Raw genomic sequence first — 18,693 nt, forward strand, 5'->3', positions numbered from 1 at the left:
AATTAAATAATGGGATTAAAGATTCTAGATAGAATGACAGAGCCTGATTAATACAGAAGGAGAAGGAACAGTATATCACACAGATTAACAGGATACTGTCTAGAAGCTGAAGAGAACATGACTCGCAGGGTTAGAAAAGATACAGCAAGACAATGTGATATCTTTCGCAAACCTGTGTGTAAGAATGCACAGGTTATAGATGAAGGACTTAAAAAACTAAAGGCTACTTTCATGCTATTAAAAGAGATATGTTTTATTCAAACATCCGCTACTGCTGATGTTCAATTTCCATAGTAAAATAATGAGGCTATCAGTCTGAGGGAAGAAGGCCTTAATTAAAGAAATGTGCCACACATGCATGCATGTCTGTGGGTTGCTGTCAGTTACAGTGCAGTTTATTTCTCATATCTACTGACCTAACCACGGTAGGAGGCATTCTACAGGGTTTTGTATTATGAAGAGCAAGGTGTCACAGCATTTTAAACGTGCTTGAAAGTAATTGTGTCCTCCATGTGTTTCTTAAAACCTTGTCGTTCCTTACTTTTGTGATTTTTGTCCTTTCCTGGTTCTTCTTCTGCTTCTACAATCATTCCAGCTCTGGTTCTTCTGATAAATTCTCCTGGTCCCCTTTTCATCTTCCTGACGGTGTCAACAGTGAGGCTGACAGCCACCATGGGCTTGGGGCAAGGTGGGAGGGGCCCCGACTCCACACACCCTGAAGAAGTGGGGTTGAGGAGCAAAAAGGGTGTGGCTTAGCAAAGTCAAAACTGCATGGAGCAGTTCAAAGGGGGCTGGGGTAGCAGTAAAGGTGGCTGGAAGCTCCAGCCCCTTTGAAACGCCAGGCCCCATGCAATTGGCCTCTTCCTCGCTCCTGTTGGCGGGCTTCGGTATCCTGCAGCACTTCAATCTTGGGCCACTCCTCATCTTTCTCCACAGTTTTTCTCCTGTGTTTATTCAATTCCATATTTTAATGTCTCTACTTATTATCTGCCTGGATGTCTTGACATTTTTCTCTCTTCACAACATTAAACCTTTTCTCAAGGCCCTTATAATCCCATAGTTTACCAAAATCACTTCCTTTCTGGCAATCCTGTTCTGTTACATCTGTGTTAGAACACTCTTTTTGTTTCTTTGCTGGCTTTGTCTTCTTTGCCATGTCAGATATAGGCTTCTTTTCCTAACCTTTCAGATCTGTAATGCCTCTTTCCTTCCCTACTTACCTGTTCTTGTTTCTTGCCATATTGACCTCTGAAACACTATTCTGCCAGTGATGCCAGCCTCAGTTGTCTATATCGCCAACAAACTTCTCCAGGCATTTTTTTAATTCCAGCCTTCATGAAAATAAAAAAAGAGAGTCCTTTAAAAAGTGCAAAGTAGGTCAAATTACAAAGGATGAATATAAAAAATAACCACAAGTAAGGACAAAATTAGAAAGGCCAAGGCACAAAAGGAGCTCAAACAAGCTAGAGACATTAAAGAGTAAAAAGAAAACACTCTACAAATACACTAGTATCAGGAGGAAAACTAAGGACAGGGTAATCCCATAACTCAATGTGTGGGGAAGTAATAACAGAAATTGTGGAAATGGCAGAGGTGTTTATGACTTGGATAAAGGCAAATGTAATGCTTGCCCATCTATAAAAAAAAAAGAAGGAGGAGAATCTGGGGAACTACAGACTGGTCAGCCTCACCTCAGTCCCTGGAATCAGGCTATCCCCTATCAGTCATGGAAAGGATCCTCAAGGAATCCATTTCGAAGCACTTTGAAGAGAAGTGATCAGGAATAGTCAACATGAATTCACCAAGGGAAAATCATACCTAACCATCCTGATTACTTTCAATGATGAAGTAACTTGCTCTGTGGATATGGGGAAGGTGATATACCTTGACATTAGCAAAGCTTTTGACATGGTTTCCCACGGAATTCTTGGCAGCAAGTTAAAGAAGTATGGGTTGGGTGAATGGGACGGTAAGGTAGAAAGAAAGCTGGCTAGATGGTTAGGCTCAACATGAAGTGATCAATGGCTCCATATCTGGTTGGCATAGAGTACTCCAGTACTCCAGTGGTCAGAGTACTGGAGTACTCTATGTGGTCAGTTTTAGGGAAGGTTTTGTTCAACAACTTTATTAATGACCTGGATGGGGGGATGGATTGCACCCTCAGCAAGTTTGCAGATGACACTAAGGCTACGTCTAGATTGCATTGCTTTTCCAGGATACCAGAGATGTGCTTTTCCAATTTTTTTTTTGAAAAAGCAGAGGCGCTCTTTCGCCATCTCTGTAAACCTTGTTCTATGAAGAAGAAGGGATGTGTCAAAAGAGCACTTTTTTCATAATTGGGCACCGTGTAGATATGCCAAATTTTGAAAAGCTTCTTTTGAAAGTAGATCAGAAAAAGATACACAAATGGCATTTATTTTCCTGATTTAACTTTTCAGTGTAGATCTAGCCTAAGATAGGGGGTGAGGTACGTATGCTGGAAGGTAGGGATAGGATCTGGAGTGACCTGGACAAATTGGAGGATTGGGCCAAAAGAAATCTGGTGAGGTTCAACAAGGACAAGTACAGTGTCTTGCACTTGGAATGGAAGATTCACAAGCACTGCTACAGGCTGGAGACTGATTGGGGAAGCAGTTCTGCAGAAAAGGACCTAGGAATTACAGTGGATGAGAAGCTGGATATGAATCAACTGCGTGCCATTATAGCCAAGAAGGCTAACAGCATATTGGAGTGCATTAGGAGGAGCATTGCTAGCAGATCTAGGGAAGTGATTATTCCCCTCATTCACCACTGGTGAGGCCACATCTGGAGAATTGTGTCCAATTTTGGCCTGCCCATTACAGAAAGGATGTGGACACACTGGAGAAAACCCCGCACAGGATAACAAAAATGTTTAAGGAGCTGGAGCATGATTTATGAGGAGAGACTGAGGGATTTGGCCTTATTTACTTTACAGAAGAGAAGAGTAAAGTGGGATTTGATAGCAGCCTTCAACTACCTGAAAGAGGATGGAGAGAGGCTATTCTCAACGGTGACAGAAGACAGAATGAGGAGCAATCAACTCAAGTTGTAGTGGGGGAGGTCTAGGTTGAATTTTAGGAAAAATGTTCACTAGAAGGGTGGTAAAGCATTGAAATTGGTTACCTAAGTAGATGGTGGAATCTCCATCCCTAGAGGTTTTTAAGTTCTAGCTTGACAAAGCCTGGCTTGGATTGTTAATTGGGATTGGTCCTACAGGATTTTAGCAGGGGATTGGACTCAATGACCTCAACCCTACGAATCTATGACTTCTTTGTTTTGGTTTTCACAAAGTAGGTTGGTAGCGATTGGACATCTAACATAGTGAATGCTAGTTAAAATGAGGTAGAATCAGAAGAGGCTAAAATAGGAAAAGAACAAGTTAAAAATTACTTAGACAAGTATGTCTTCACCAAGCCCTGATGAAGTGCATCCTAGAATACTCAAGGAGCTGACTGAGAAGATATCTGAGCCATTAGCTAATATCTTTGAGAAGTCATGGAAGACAGGAGAGATTCCAGAAGACTTGAAAGGAGAAAATATAGTGCAAATTATAAAAAGTGAAATAAGGACAACTCGGAATTACAGATCAGTCAGCTTAACTTCTGAACCTGGAAAGTTAATGGAGAATAGTCAATCAATCTGCAAACATCTAGAATATGATGAAGTGATAACTAACAGCATGGATCTATCAAGAACAAATCATGTCAAACCAACCTGATAACTTTTTTTGACAGCGTAACAAGCTTTGTGGATAGGGAGGAAGTGGTAGAAATGGTATATCTTGAATATGGTAAAACTTTTGATACTATCTCACATGACCTTCTCATAAACAAACTAGGGAAATATAACCTAGATGGAGCTACTGTAAGATGGGTACAAAACTGGTTGGAAAAGCATTCCCAGAGAGTGGGAATCTATGGTTCTGGATACCATATTTCCAGGAAGGATGTGAACAAATTGGAGAGAGTCCAAAGAAAGCACAAGACCTAGGAGGAAAATTTGAAAGAATTGGATTTGTTTAGTCTTGAAAAGTGATAACTGCTTTGAAGTATGTAAAAGCTTATTACAAAGAGGAAGAAGAAAAACTGTATTTTTTTAAAACCTCTGAGGATAGGACAAGAAGCAATGGCCTTAAATTGCAGAAAGGGCAGTTTAGGTTGGGCATTAGGAAAAACTTCTAACTGTCAAGGTAGTTAAGAACTGAAATAAATTGTCTAGGGAAGTTGTGGAATCTCCATCGATGGAGATTTTTAAAAGCAGGTTACACAAACACCTGTCAGAAATGGTCTAGATAATATTTCATCCTATCATGAGTTCATGGGACTGGACTAGATGACCTCTTGAGGTCCCTTCCAATTCTGTGAATCACAGAATACCCTTCTTGAAGCAGTCCACGAAGAAGGACAAGAACACCATCTCTGACAAAGTCTGTAAAACCACTCTTCCTTCCTACCAGAAGTCCCTCCACAGGATACTTTTCTACTCTTATGCCTGTAGGAAAGGACAATTTGTGATGGCAGGCTGGAGAGTCAGTAAGGGAATTCTGATTGTCTGTCTGTCTGTCTATAAAAAACAGCAAACACAAAACCATTAAACTGTGTATACAACTAGGTTACATAACCACATATCAGGTCCTTCTCCTTGTTTTTAAAATTACAGACTAATGCAGCTACACCTTGAAACTATTACCTGTAGTTATTCATTACTCTTACTTGCCTATTGTCTTAAACTGTAAACAGTGTTGGTGCTGCTGTTGTTAAAGTCTTAGAAGTCTAGTTTGGCAGTCTCTTTTGATGATAACAGTCCAATGTAACTGTCAATTCCATGTGGCATTTGGGATTTAGCTAGAGCCAGAAGGGGTGTGGTGTCATCTGGGCTCCTCTCTTTCTGACCTATTCTGATCAGGACACCTCACAGGATTCGGAAGACGTAGGGATAGTTTCCTTGGAAATGGTGAAAGTGGAAAGTATGATGGGCTATGTCTACACAGCAGTGTTATTTGGAAATAACTGACATTATTCTGAAATAACATAGTCCGAGACTACACAGCAAGCAGTTATTTCAACATAATGTCAAAATAATGTTGAGCTGGAGGACTTCTTACTTCGATTCCTGTAACCCTCATTTTATGAGGAGTAAGGGAAGTCGAAGGAAGAGTGCTCTAACTTGGACTTCCTGCTGTGTAGACAGCGCCAAAAGCTGAGTTAAACAATTGCGACTTCAGCTATGCAATTGACATAGCTCAAGTTGCGTAGCTTATTTCAGCTTTAGCCCTGCCGTGTAGACGTGCTCTCAGTGAAGCTCATTTCAGTAGAGTCTGTTCTTTCCATCTGTTCATTTTGTTATTTTGTACTTTCTCGTAAAAAAAAAATTATTTTCAGGATACGAAAAAGGAGAAATGGGTGGAATAACTTAAACCCTTATTGTTTTGTCCTCCAATTAGACCTAATATTGGATATTCCAGTTTTTGGCTCATTAACCTCTAGTACCACGTCTATTTTTAACAAATATAATTTCAACACAGTGCTTGAATCATATCAACTTGGTCTATTACATTTTACCTAATTTGGTCTGATTATCTGGCACTTGTTTATAAATAACTTGACCTACTTTCCGTGACAAATTCCTAAACAGGAGAAAGTTATAGGCTAATTTTCGCAACCGCTCTTATACTGCAAGCATCACTGTAGTATCTAGGCACAGAGCCAAACTTTTTTCCCTTGTTCATTTCTGTCTTGAATAAGTGCTCACTAGCTCAATGAAACCTTATGTACTAAAAAAAAATGTACCTAGCCAATTGTGAAGGAAGTACTATGTACTGAGCCCATAATATGCTACTTTGACAGAATATCTATTTCAGTGAAGATAGCAAAAAGTCTCTCATCCAAGACAGCAACTGAAAAAAGCCAATTTACTTGAGTATTTGTAAACTGAAATGAGTTTGTTTCTTCTCTGAATGAAAGGCTGAGAAACATGATCAATTCCAATGGAATTTCTCTATATACTTGCAAATCAGAATGAACACACGTTAGATGTATTGAAACACATTCCAGAGGAGCTCGCTGATTGTTTAAGGATAAATGGTTTGCTTGGTGTAAAATGGAAATCTGCTTCTGAAGCATGTGGCACACCAAGCAATGAACAAGTTATAATTCTTATATTTAAATAGTAAGATGATGATAAATGGGGGTATAGGCTAATAATGAGAGATTCTCACTGAGATGGAGGTTACAGAATAAGCATTCTGAGTGTGCCAAGGCTGAGAAATATTGGGTATGAGTAATAATTACTATGTCTCTTTGTAGCCTAGTAGAGGGATACTTTACCATTAACAATTGACCATTGCTACAAGAAGAGATTATAGAAAATTGCATATAGAGTTGTGATGAGGTTGGGATAGATCAGAAGACAGGTTGGAGAATGATGTATCCAAGGGTTTGGGAATTGTTTCAGTTAAAATGTTACTTTTTTTAATGTGTAGTTCCCATTATGAGCAGCATACTGTACATTTCAATAGCAATACTTTTTTTACCATCCTCATATGTTCCACTAATAATTTCAAGGGTGAATAACAATGTTTCAGGCATTAATAGAATGTTTTAATATTTGAATCTCAAAGTGCTTTTTAAAACACTGATTTTCATAATTGTCCTGTGTAATAGGTTTATTTTCAATATAGATAAGGACAAAACCAGAATTTTTTATGAAACCATCCCTACCTTCAAACTTTGGTATGGATAAAATAGAGATGTGACCTGAACAACCTCTGGGTTTGGATTTGAAAGGCCATAATCCATGCAAAGATTTGTCAGACGAAACAGTGACTTCTTATAAGCCATTTTAACTTCCCCTGCCACCCTACCCCCAGTTACCAGCTGATAAACTAAAGCAGAGAAGTTAAGTAATTAAGTCCATAATCACCCAAGTCAGTGGCAGAGCAGGAACCTCTAAGACTCCCAGCCTACTGCTCTTAAAATTAGACAAAAACCCTTGACTAAAGCAGCCTACCACTTTATCTGAGGCACTGTAGTTTGGGATGAAATACGTCATTTCCTAATCATTGTGCTGTGAAACAGTCTGTAACAGCTGCAGTGACATGCATACTTCTGGAATCAAAGACTCCACCATGCTGCCATTTTTTTTCTTTTTACCCACAGAGTTTTATGTGTAATGCTAAATTCCCATTACAGCTGTTCATTTTAATTGGAAAGCTTGCTCAGACACTGTGGGATAAATAGGATCTAGATGCTGCCACACTCACATTTAGTAGTAGTTTACTCTGGGTTTGTCAGCTTTTCAGGGCACAGACTGTGTACAGCATTTACACTTTATAGTGCCTAACACAAGTGTGGCTCCAATCCTTGCAAAACCATCATAATACAAATAACTAATAATAAAGATGAATTGATCCACGTGTGAGTTTAGTGTTTTCTTTGACTTTCCATAGGCATGCTCCCTGGATTCTGCCACTGCAGGACTGGCTATGCAGGTCAAAGCTGCAATTGGTGTGCATTGGGTTACAAGGGTTATCCTAACTGCATGGCCTGCAACTGCTCTGCGAAAGGCAGCTTGAATGATGATCCTTGTATAGGTACCTGCATTTGCAAGGTATGGGTGTCTAACTGTTATAAACCATAGCAAATCACCATTGTTAGTATGAGAAATTAAAACTCATAATCTACTACCATCATTATGCTGTTCTTTTTCTTCAAGGGATTGCACATGTCCATTCCATTGTGGGTAGGTATTGATGCACCATTTGCTCAGTTGTCGGAGATGTTTTCCTTAGCAGTAACCATCAGACCAGCGTGATCTCTCTCTGGTGCCTCATACCACTGCTGTTTTGCCACATCCCTCCTCAGTTCCTTCCTACCAATAGTAATGGTTGTGGTCAGAGTTGCCAACTTCGATTCTTCATACCTTCCCTGCCTCAGTGTGGATAAGGTAGCATTAGTTTGTAGTCTTTTAGGGTATGTCTACACTACAAAGTTAGTTCGAACTAACGGATGTTAGTTCGAACTAACTTTCATAGGCGCTACACTAGCACTCCGTTAGTTCGAACTTAGTTCGAACTAACGGAGCGCTTAGTTCGAACTAGGTAATCCTCATTCCACGAGGATTAAGCCTAGTTCGAACTTACTAGTTCGAATTAAGGGCTGTGTAGACCCTTAATTCGAACTAGTGGGAGGCTAGCCCTCCCCAGGTTTCCCTGGTGGCCACTCTGGCCAACACCAGGGAAACTCGTCTGCCCCCCTCCCGGCCCCGGACCCCTTAAAGGGGCACGGGCTGCTACGGTGCCCGTGCCAGGTACAAGCCTGCCAGCACCCAGCCAGCAGACCCTGCACCTGACACGGATCGAGCCACCCACCCGATGCCCCGCAGCCCTCCCCCTCTTCCCGGGACCAGGCTGGTGGCTCCCGGGAGCTTGCCCGGGAACGCAAGAGGCGGGCACCTGCCTGGGCTAGTGCGGACATTGTGGACCTCGTCCACGATCCCCGCACTAGGCACAGGAAAGTGGCCAGCTAGGGCAGGAGAGCTGCCAGCCTGGCCACCCAGGAGCAGGTGTGCATGAAAATCAAGGGGGTCCACTGAGACCCCCGACCCTGAGCCCTGAGCTTACAATGGCCGTACTGGGTCAGACTGAATGTCCATCTAGCCCAGTAGCCTGTCTGCCGACAGCGGCCAACCCTAGGGACCCTGGAGGGGATGGACCAAAGACAGTGACCAAGCCATTTGTCTCGTGCCATCCCTCTCCAGCCTTCCACAAACCTTGGGCAGGGACACCACTCCTACCCCCTGGCTAATAGCACTCCATGGACCCAACCTCCATGACTTGATCTTACTTCCCTTTAAACTCTGTTCTAGTTGTAGTCTTCACAGCCTCCTGCAGCAAGGAGTTCCACAGGTTGACTCTTTGCTTTGTGAAGAACAACTTTCTCTTACTAGTTTGAAGCCTGCTACCCATTCCTTTCCTTTGGTGTCCTCTAGTCCTTCTTTATGGGAACTAATGAAGAACTTTTCTGTATGCACCCTCTCCACTCCACTCCTGCTTTTAGAGACCTCTATCCTGTCCCCCCTCCGTCTCCTCTTTTCTAAGCTGAAAAGTCCCAGTCTCTTTAGCCTCTCTTTATATGGGACCTGTTCCCAACCCCTGATCATTGTAGTTGCCCTCCCCTCTCCCACTCTCTCTCTTCCCCTCTCCCACCTCCTTTTCCCAGTCTCCCCCAGTTTTGTTCAATAAAGACAGATTCCATTTTTGAACACAATTGTCCTTTATTTTGTACATCAAGAAAAGGGGCTAGGGAAGGGTAAGTGGAAGGAGGTGAGGGAGGAATGGGGTACGAGCCCCCGATGGGGAGGACTGGGCTGGCTCTGCGGGCTTCTGGGTGTGGAAGCTCTCCTGCAGCCCCCCAATTGCCCCCTCTCCCCAGATGGCAGCCTGCGGCAAGTGCAGCCGGGCTGATGGCCGAGTTGTGTGATGTGCCCAGTGTGGGTACTCCGGGCACTCCAAGCCAGGACTGCTTTGCAAGTGGCGCACCCCTGAGAACTGTCTGTCCGTGACCCTTTAAGCGCAGCCCTCGGCTAGTCTGAGACAGCATCTCCACGCTCTAAGTCCTCCTCTGATGCCCTGCCGGCACTGCTTCCAGCCATCCTTAAGCCCGGTTCAGGGTCCACTTAATGTGGACATGCTAGTTCAAATTAGCAAAACGCTAATTCGAACTAGTTTTTAGTTCTAGATGCGTTAGTTCGAATTAGCTTAGTTCAAATTAACTAATTCGAACTAAGTTAGTTCGAATTAGCGCTGTAGTGTAGACGTACCCTCAAATCATGGCTGTAACTAGTTTTAGGAATAAATTTGAAATACAGTCTTTGTAGTATACAGTTGCTGGTGCCTGATTTGGGTTTGAGTTGGAGATCCCTGATCTAAGCAATGATTTTGGCCCATTGGTTGAGGACAGTATATCACTCCTCATAATGCCATCTTTTCTGACCATGAATTTTGCCAACTGCCTATCCCACTTACCATGGATTAGTGGAGGGGCAGGATGTTTTTTCCTATGAGGGACCACTGACATCCCCAGAAAAAAATCATTTGTGGGCCACATCCGGCCTTGCAGAGAGGAGGACATGGAGTCTCACGGCTTCCCCTAGGCTCTGTCATGAATCCAAAAAGGAGGTGTTCAGGATATCTGAGGGGGCTCCAAGAGGGGCTTGGACTGGGAGGGGTTTGGGGTCTGAGGTAGGGCAGGGAGATGACGGGCTTGGGGTGCAGGAGGAGGCTCTGATCTGGGGCAGGCAGATAGGGTGCAGGAGGAGGTGTGGGGTGCTTATCTCAGGGATCTCTTGTTGGTGACGCAATTGCCCTCTTTAGGCCCCCCCCATCAGCAATCCTAGTAGTCAGCACGTCCCTGCGGGGGCGGGTGGCTCTAGCACTGCCCTTGCCTACTGGTTCCACCTCTGTAGCTCCCATTGTCTGCAGTTCCTGGCCAATGGTAGCTATGGGGGCAGCACCTGCAAGTGAGGACAGCATGTGGAGTTTCCTTGATCTCCAAGATCCAGCATTTGCAATTCCAGCCCCACACATGGAGAACCAAGGCTCAGGGACCTATGGTGTATGCTTTCCCTGCAGTTCCACTCCTCTCCAAAGTCAAGCAAGATTCCACTCACTTTATTTTAATAGCGCCAGTGGCCATGTCGGCAATGACTTCGCTAGCCTTGTCAGTCAGACCTCTTCTGTTGCTCCTGTGAGATGTGGATGTGACATCCCAGGATCACGGTCAGCTTCTTCATTCCAACTTCAGTCCTTTCACCTGACAAAAAGCAGTGGCATGGACATGTGGAACACATCTCCAAGAACAACTATTATGGAAAGATAGGTGACTGGTTTTTAACAGTGGTGATGTCTGCGTGTCAAAAATTGTCATTTAGGGTGAATGTGTTTCTAGTCTGACTGCGGCACTTTAAGTCTTGATTACAAGTATTAAAACAAGTAATTAGGAATCAGCTGCCATTCAGGTAATCCCTATAGAATTATGCTCAAGATAAGATATTTATAAGATTCAGAAAACTGTGTATCACTTATTTCGAAGTCCCACCTCCATCTGCCCAGGAGCTATACATTAAAAGCAGGCAGGCACTGTAAACTCTAAAAATAAATAACCTGTTATATATCTTTAAAAGGACAGATATCCTGAACTGTTGGTTTAAGGGGGAATGGCATTTAAACCCTCTGTTTTATAGATTATTATGTAGCATATATGGGTATTCTGCTGCCAAAGTATGGACAAAGGAGATTCTCTTTTCCATTCTGTGCACTTTGTTTGGAAACCTCCAAGGTATTTCTGTCAAATTTCTGTTAAAATCTGACTGCTGAGGCTGAATGTGCTGTAGGCTGAAGTTCTCAGTTCCACAGAGAATTCAGAAATATGTGTGTGTGTAAATTCAGAAAACCACATAGCTTTTGAATTAAAACAGTATTTTAAAATAATATGCAACTATTTTAGTTAAAATCATATCCTGACTACCAGTAATACACACAAAGAGCCTGTTGTCTAGAAGATGCTGCTTACATAAGAAATAAATCATCCTGAATATGCTCAGCAGAAAGCAACCTGATATATATTGTGGATTATTTTTCAACGTTTTGTTATGTATGTTCCATTTGGGTATTTAATTTATAGACTGTGATACAAATACAGGTGCAAGCATGAGTGTACAAAAAAGTTTCATTCCATCATCTCATATTGTACATGCTCATAAACCACCAATGTGACAATGGAACAGCACTGAAGTCTGTTCAGGGTATTAATCTTATCCTCACTTGGCACATATATAATGCTCAAATGTTCTCTGTCAGAAGTAAAATCTCCTCCTATCAGGGTTTTAATATTTAAGCTATCGAGCCTAGAGGATCAGACTTGGGGCACATTTCATTATGTTCTGATTTGAAAATGAGTTTTGGTGATGACTTATACACTCATAATATACTATACTGTAGGAAACAATCCTCTACTGACAAAGTCATGGATATCTTTTTATATCTTCAGAGTTAGTGTTTTTCCTTTTGATATTTCCATACCCTCTGCTCCATGTTTCCTGCCCCCCTCCTTTTTTTCCCTTCTCACCTATTTATTTTGGGTTTGCACAAAACTCCTGTCATCTGACGAAGTGGTCTTTGCCCACAAAAGCGCATGATACCATCTACATGTTTTGTTAGTCTATAAAGTGCTACCAGAACATTTGTTGTTTTTTAAGTTTATCTTGTTAAGTTACTGTTACTTAAGTTACTCCTAAGAATGGTGGAAATTACTTGCAGTTATAGAGTATAATTATGTTCTACTTTATTACTGAAACTTTTGTTATAACTAATGCATTTGTTTTTCTGCTCTCACTTTTTTTCCTTTTCCTACCTTGCCCACACTAACACATCTGCAAATCAGTTGGATCTATTAAAGAGAGTTTTAGCACCAGATTTTCTAAGTGGGTTCAGAAATTGTGGCTGCAAACATTTGGGCACACAGAATCCATTTTCAGAGGCCAGCTACAGTTAGACTACGTCTAGACTACATCCCTTTTTTGTAAAAGGGATGTAAATTAGACGTATCACAATTGATAATGAAGCGGGGATTTAAATCACCCCCGCTTCATTAGCATAAAAATGGCTGCCGCTTTTTTTCCACATGGAGCTTTGCTGGAAAAAAGCACCAGTCTAGATGCTGATCTTGTGGAAAATAAAACCTTTTCCAAAAGATCCCTTATCCCTTATTATTTCATAGAGTGATAAGGGATCTTTCAGAAAAGGCTTTATTTTCCGCAAGATCAGCGTCTAGACTGGCGCTTTTTTCCAGCAAAGCTCCATGTGGAAAAAAAGCGGCAGCCATTTTTATGCTAATGAAGCGGGGGTGATTTAAATCCCCGCTTCATTATCAATTGTGATACGTCTAATTTACATCCCTTTTACAAAAAAGGGATGTAGTCTAGACGTAGTCTTAGAGTATAGTAGTCCTACCGCTTAAATTTTCAGAACAACAGCCTTGTCACTTGCTTTAGGCTTTTGGTACAAGGATTCCAACTACTGTTGCTAGTTGGCATTAGGGACAATGGAAACAGTTATAGGAATAGATACATAATTACCATATATTTGGTGATAATGTCCTACATCTGCTCTTTGCCTTTTTTTTAGGGTCATGTCTGCACTACGAGACTAGTCCAAATTTACTAAGTTCGACTTCTGGGCCCCCTGTTATATAAATTCAAAGCTCTGCATCCTAACAATGGGGAAGAATTGAATATAGTCCGAGGCAGGCTCCATTAATGAGGATGCACTACGTCAGACTCAGAGCACCAGAAAACATTCTGGGGAGCTGCAGGAGGCCTTCCAGAGGCTAAAAAGTTTGAATTAGTGGCACCGGAGTGTCCACACTGACGTTATTTTGGACTTACAAGTTTGGGAATAGCATTATTCCTTGTGAAAAGCAGGAGTACAGAGTTCGAATTCCATGCCCCTTATTACGGAATGATGGGCTTGGTAGTGTGGACACACTGCTTATGAATTTGACATTGGGGGGCTAATTTCAGACTAAGGTCCTAGAGTAGACCTTTTCTCTCTTTTCCCCCTCCTGTCTTCTTTCTCTTTGCCCTTTGTGTTTCTATTTTTCTCCCCTTTCTACCACTTATCCTTTGTTTGCCTTCCTGTTTCCATCTCTCCAGCATCTCTGACCATAAGTCAGCCAAGTGGCTGCAGTGCACTTATTTCTGTGCTGCAAAGCCAGGCTGATCCTAACCTACTTGTATTATGGGCAGGCTTTCCATAAACTATTCAGCCTTTGCTGGCCTGGAGCCAATGGTTCTGGTACATCTGTGCACACTTCACAGTGATATGTACATGATTAAAGAGAGCATGTGGAAAATATTTTCGAGAGAGTACTTATAAGAATAATTCTTCTCTGGGGTGTCTTTGAATAATACTGTTGCATTATTCAACTCCCACTATGGTGAGAAGCTGAGTTGCCAGTATGTAATCACTCTGGCCCGTATGCACCCTATGTGGAGAAGCAGCATCTCTGTTTGTGCGTATGGGCCAGAGTGATTATATACTGGCAACTCAGCATCGTAGCTAGTAAAATAAACCATTACTGTAAAACATAATGACAAAATGCTGGCCTTTGGATCTCCCTCAATCATGGAGGGAGAAATACAGGCATTGACTCTACCTGGAATTAGCCCTCATTTCAGTGGCCAACTACAGGAGTAGCTGCACTCATGCAAACTCCAAGCCTAGACAAAAAGATACAAAAAGAACTGAAAAGTTTCATTTCACACTGGATGATCATGCTTTGGTTTCAAGTAGCTATCCCAGTTGCTGGCCACTGATTCCCAAGTATAGGCAAGATTTCCATTGCCGTACCCCATGCTTTCTTCCCTTTGACCTTCCAAGTTTCAGAGGAGATTTACTAGATTAATGTGAGAAAACATATGTTCATGAAAAAGATGTAAAGCTAAATGGCCAAATTCTAACTTCAGTTGTTGCTATGCAATCTCTTTCATTTCAGCTGGGTTGTACTGACTCAATTGTGTGATTACTCTCATATTGACAAATTAGGGGAAGGTTTCCCATAAATATCTTCCCTTTGCATTGTTGTATCAAACCAAAAGAGAGCAAAAAGCCTCTAATTTTAATATGGTAGATGAAATAATATTCTAACATACATTTCCAGGAAAATGTTGAAGGAGAAAACTGTGATAATTGCAAACCAAGTTTCTTCAACCTGCATCAAGATAATCACAGAGGCTGTGAGGAGTGTTTTTGTTCAGGGACAACAAACATCTGTACAGCTTCTCACTGGACCTATAGTAAGGTAAAAATAATAGCAAACATCATAGTACAAATATGTCATTGGTTATGTTTTTGCTGTCATTTAAAGCCTATCTTGTACACTGGATATTATCCTAAGACCTGCAGGCATATTATATGCAATGTAGGTCTTTTTAGATATTCTAAAGAAAAGGATTTCTTGCACCCAAGACTGAATCATTTTTTGTTTTCATTTTGAAAATGTTCTGAAATCAGCACTGTGACTGATACATAGAGAAACTCAGAAATATCTCTCAGAGATGAAGCTGTGAGTGTAAAACAGTCATGGAATGTGTAAGGGGAGAAATATGAACACGAGGGTAATTGTGAAGTGTTCACAGGGCTGCCACTTTTCTGGGTGTGAAATAAATCTCCATGTAGACAAAAATCGGTTCATTAAGATTTTACACTTACATATATAAAATTTATGTAAGAAATATCTTTTAGAGGGGCATGTAAACAGTAAGGCTATGTCTACACTCGTGGCTTCTTGCGCGAGTAATATGCAAATGAGGCTAAGCATGGAATATCGCCGACCCTCATTTGCATACCTAATGAGCCACCATTTTTTTTTCAGAAGAGGCTCTTGCGCAAGAAGGAGCGTCTACATTGCCCCTTGTTGCACAAGAAAAACCCTCTTGCGCAATGCCGTTACACCTATTACTTTCCAGGAAGAATGGCATTGCGCAAGAGGGTTTTTCTTGCGCAAGAAGGGGCAGTGTAGATACTCCTTCTTGTGCAAGAGCCTCTTCTGAAAAAAATGGTGGCTCACTAGGTATGCAAATGAGGCTCAGCAATATTCCATACTTAGCCTCATTTGCATATTACTTGCGCAAGAAGCCGCGAGTGTAGACATAGCCTAAGGGTCTTATGTCTTTGATGAATTTCTTCTGTACAATATGAATATAACAATCAAGTTGAAAGTAGAGTGAGCCTCTCAATGGTCTTACTTGCAAAAGCATATATTGTACTTTAGCGAATATAACCCGCGGATTATGCAAAGTTTTACATACCCCGCCCCTTCCCCCTACGGGCCATACTCATCCGTGTGTAATACAGGTTTTTCTTTTTAGTGAAAGGAAGACAAGACTGACTCTTACTTGAGAAAAGCCGCATATTTTAATTTAATAATAGAGGCAGTTATATTAAAATTCATTAAAATACATTAAAATTCATTAGTTTACTGTGCAACTAGAAAAAGAATAAAAACAATTTAAAAAAAGCCGTCTTCGCATTCTCATTCACTCTGATCTCTAGAATCAGCGCCAGCGTCCTCCTCCTCAGCGTCTGAGTTCTCAAAACCATCAAAACTCTCGTCATAATCACTGTCTTTAAAAACATCCATAAAATCCATAGTCAAGACTAGGTCGGCTTCGGTGACAGTTGAGGTCTGTGGTGCAGAATCAGAATAGCTGTCGTACTCGGAATCAGAGCTTGAAGAGTCAATGTTGGGAAGAATTTCACATTTGCCACTACATACAATTTAAAATCGGCTGTGTAGGATTTGCGCTTAGGCATATTTAAAGGTTTAAAAAGTTTAAAATACGAGTTAAAACCACTGAAGGAATAAATGCATGGAAAAGCAGTGTGGTTCAAAGGGGTTATATACCAGTGATAAGGGTTGTAGCCTACTTAGTGCTTGGCGTTATCAGCTGCGGCTCATTAACACTTGATTACAGGTGCTTTGCATTAACATTACCAGAGGTTCATCTCCCAGGGGCCATACACATGCATGGGGTATACAAGACTTTTTTTACTCAATCAGGGAAAACAGCGAGTTATACACAGGTGCGGGTGATACTTGTGAGCGGGTTATATGCTCTAATTTACAGTAGTAGAGAATATTTTTTGTACAAGCATGCCCTATACTTTCAATAAGGTAACAAAGCCTGGATATCAGTTTCTTTATAAAAGGGCTATAATATTTAACCATGTCTATAATGCTATCTGGGAAAACCTGTTTCAGATTAAATAGCTACCTGTTTGGTAGTTTGGTATATGGTAATTCTGGAAGTAAAGCAATCTCCCTGGTGTACTCATCTACATATTGGTCTCCAGAAAGCATTTCCAGCTCACCGCTGAGCCATTTCATAGCTCTGCTGGTATCCAGGCTCCAGAAACCAACCAAAAGCCTTGAGTGTGCTTGTATATGTATTAACGTCTTCTGTACTGGTTAGTTTCCTGATAGAGGATTTCAGAGATTGAGGATCTGAGGTTTTTTATCTTTGCTAGCTGGTACAGTAGAAGTGACCTTTGAGCTTGGAAGATAAAGGTCTTTAGAACAATAAACTGCGTTACTTAGGTCTGAATAATGTCTGTTCAGATTGGTCGAACTTTCACTTCAGACTGCTGTACCCTCTGGGACAGATATCACTTACAGAATATTTGTATTGTGTGACCATGAATGGCTCTTATTCAAATAATATTGGGGAGTGAACAGGAATTCCCCACTCTCTGTTAAGCCACTGGGAACAATTTTTTTTATCTATGGCATCCTCATACTTTTTGGCAGACTAAATGGCTGTCCAGGACACAAAAATCCAAAAGCTGATATGCATACAGTAATTTCATTTTTCTATTAAGCTGAAGAAAAGAAAAATGTAAACAAAATAGAGAGGCTCAGTAGGTGCTGGGACTTGGATAATTTGACACAAAATTTTATTTTGTCATTATAGATACAAGACATGAGTGGATGGTATCTGACTGACATACCTGGTCACCTTCGAGTTACACCTCAACAGGATAGATTACCTCAGCGGCTTAGCATCAGTAATGTGGCTGCCAGAAGAGTGCTGCCACCAATATATTACTGGAGTGCACCCAGTCCTTATTTGGGCAACAAAGTAAGTGCAGATGGTCATTGCATGTATGATAAATTGATTTATAGTTAGGGAAAGTTGAAAGAATTTTTCTTTAGTCCCTCTTAGAGGGAAGATTAAATTGGATGGATATTTGACCAGCATAATTGCTTGCTGAAAAGAACTGAATTACGCATGCAGAGAAACTTTATGAGACACAAAGCATCAGGGGAAAGCAGAATAAACTATTTCAGTTCTGAGACCTCATGAGTTGCTTGCTGTCAGGTCTTACTGAACCTCAGATAATTTGCAGTGTTATCTCTCAAATGGATTTGCTGGCATATGGATATATGTTTCAGGTTGCCCTCTTCTCTTTCCACCTTGTTCTTGGATATGAAAGGCTGTTCCCTTTCCTACTTTTTATAAATGTAAATTGTATATCAGATGTTATGAATTAGGTTACAAAATTCAATGCTTGTCTACGGAACTCTGCCCCTGAACTGAGAAGATGCTGTGCTAAAGTTTGTGCCAGTTTTATGTTTATCTTTATTCAGGTCCACTTACTCCTCTCTCACACACACACATAAATATGTAAACACACAAGTATCTGACCTCTGAAGGTTACCGCACTAAAATCTCTGGAAATCTCCTGTTTTCCTTAATGATTTGAGTATCAGACTTGCTGTCCAGAGACTTTCTGTTATCAGATGAGGTGCACTCTTAAAATGAGTTTTCTGTCAGTCTTTGAAATTGAGGACTGTGTTCAGAACTTGAGCTTTTTTCTGGTTATGGTGAAGTATTTGAAACTGTAGTGTGCTTCAGCACATTTTCCATTCTAGTCTCTTCAGTCTTGCCTGCCTATTTTTTTCCTGTTGGCTGGAAATCAACATGACAGAAGGTAAGTGAGCATGTGAAGATTAAACAGGATCATTTCCAAAGAATGTGAGCATTTTCTATGTGGCTATGAGATGCTTAAAGCAAAACCCATTCAGCTGGGGTAAGGGACATTTTTTTACCTTC

At 41.3% G+C, this 18,693-nt stretch overlaps 1 protein-coding gene across 6 annotated transcripts in view; it reads left to right on the forward strand.

Moving 5' to 3' along the window:
* LAMA2 (laminin subunit alpha 2) overlaps window positions 1–18,693 on the forward strand; it is a 502,508-nt gene that overhangs the window by 222,753 nt on the left and 261,062 nt on the right. For all 6 annotated transcript variants that reach the window (XM_075924144.1, XM_075924139.1, XM_075924141.1 and 3 more), the window contains exons 10-12: window positions 7,469–7,629; window positions 14,739–14,879; window positions 17,551–17,718. In XM_075924144.1, coding sequence (XP_075780259.1) covers window positions 7,469–7,629; window positions 14,739–14,879; window positions 17,551–17,718 — 470 coding nt within the window. The remainder of the gene's footprint in view (window positions 1–7,468; window positions 7,630–14,738; window positions 14,880–17,550; window positions 17,719–18,693) is intronic.

Source organism: Pelodiscus sinensis, chromosome 3 (genome assembly GCF_049634645.1).
Source record: "Pelodiscus sinensis isolate JC-2024 chromosome 3, ASM4963464v1, whole genome shotgun sequence".
In the NCBI taxonomy this organism is placed as follows: domain Eukaryota; kingdom Metazoa; phylum Chordata; order Testudines; family Trionychidae; genus Pelodiscus; species Pelodiscus sinensis.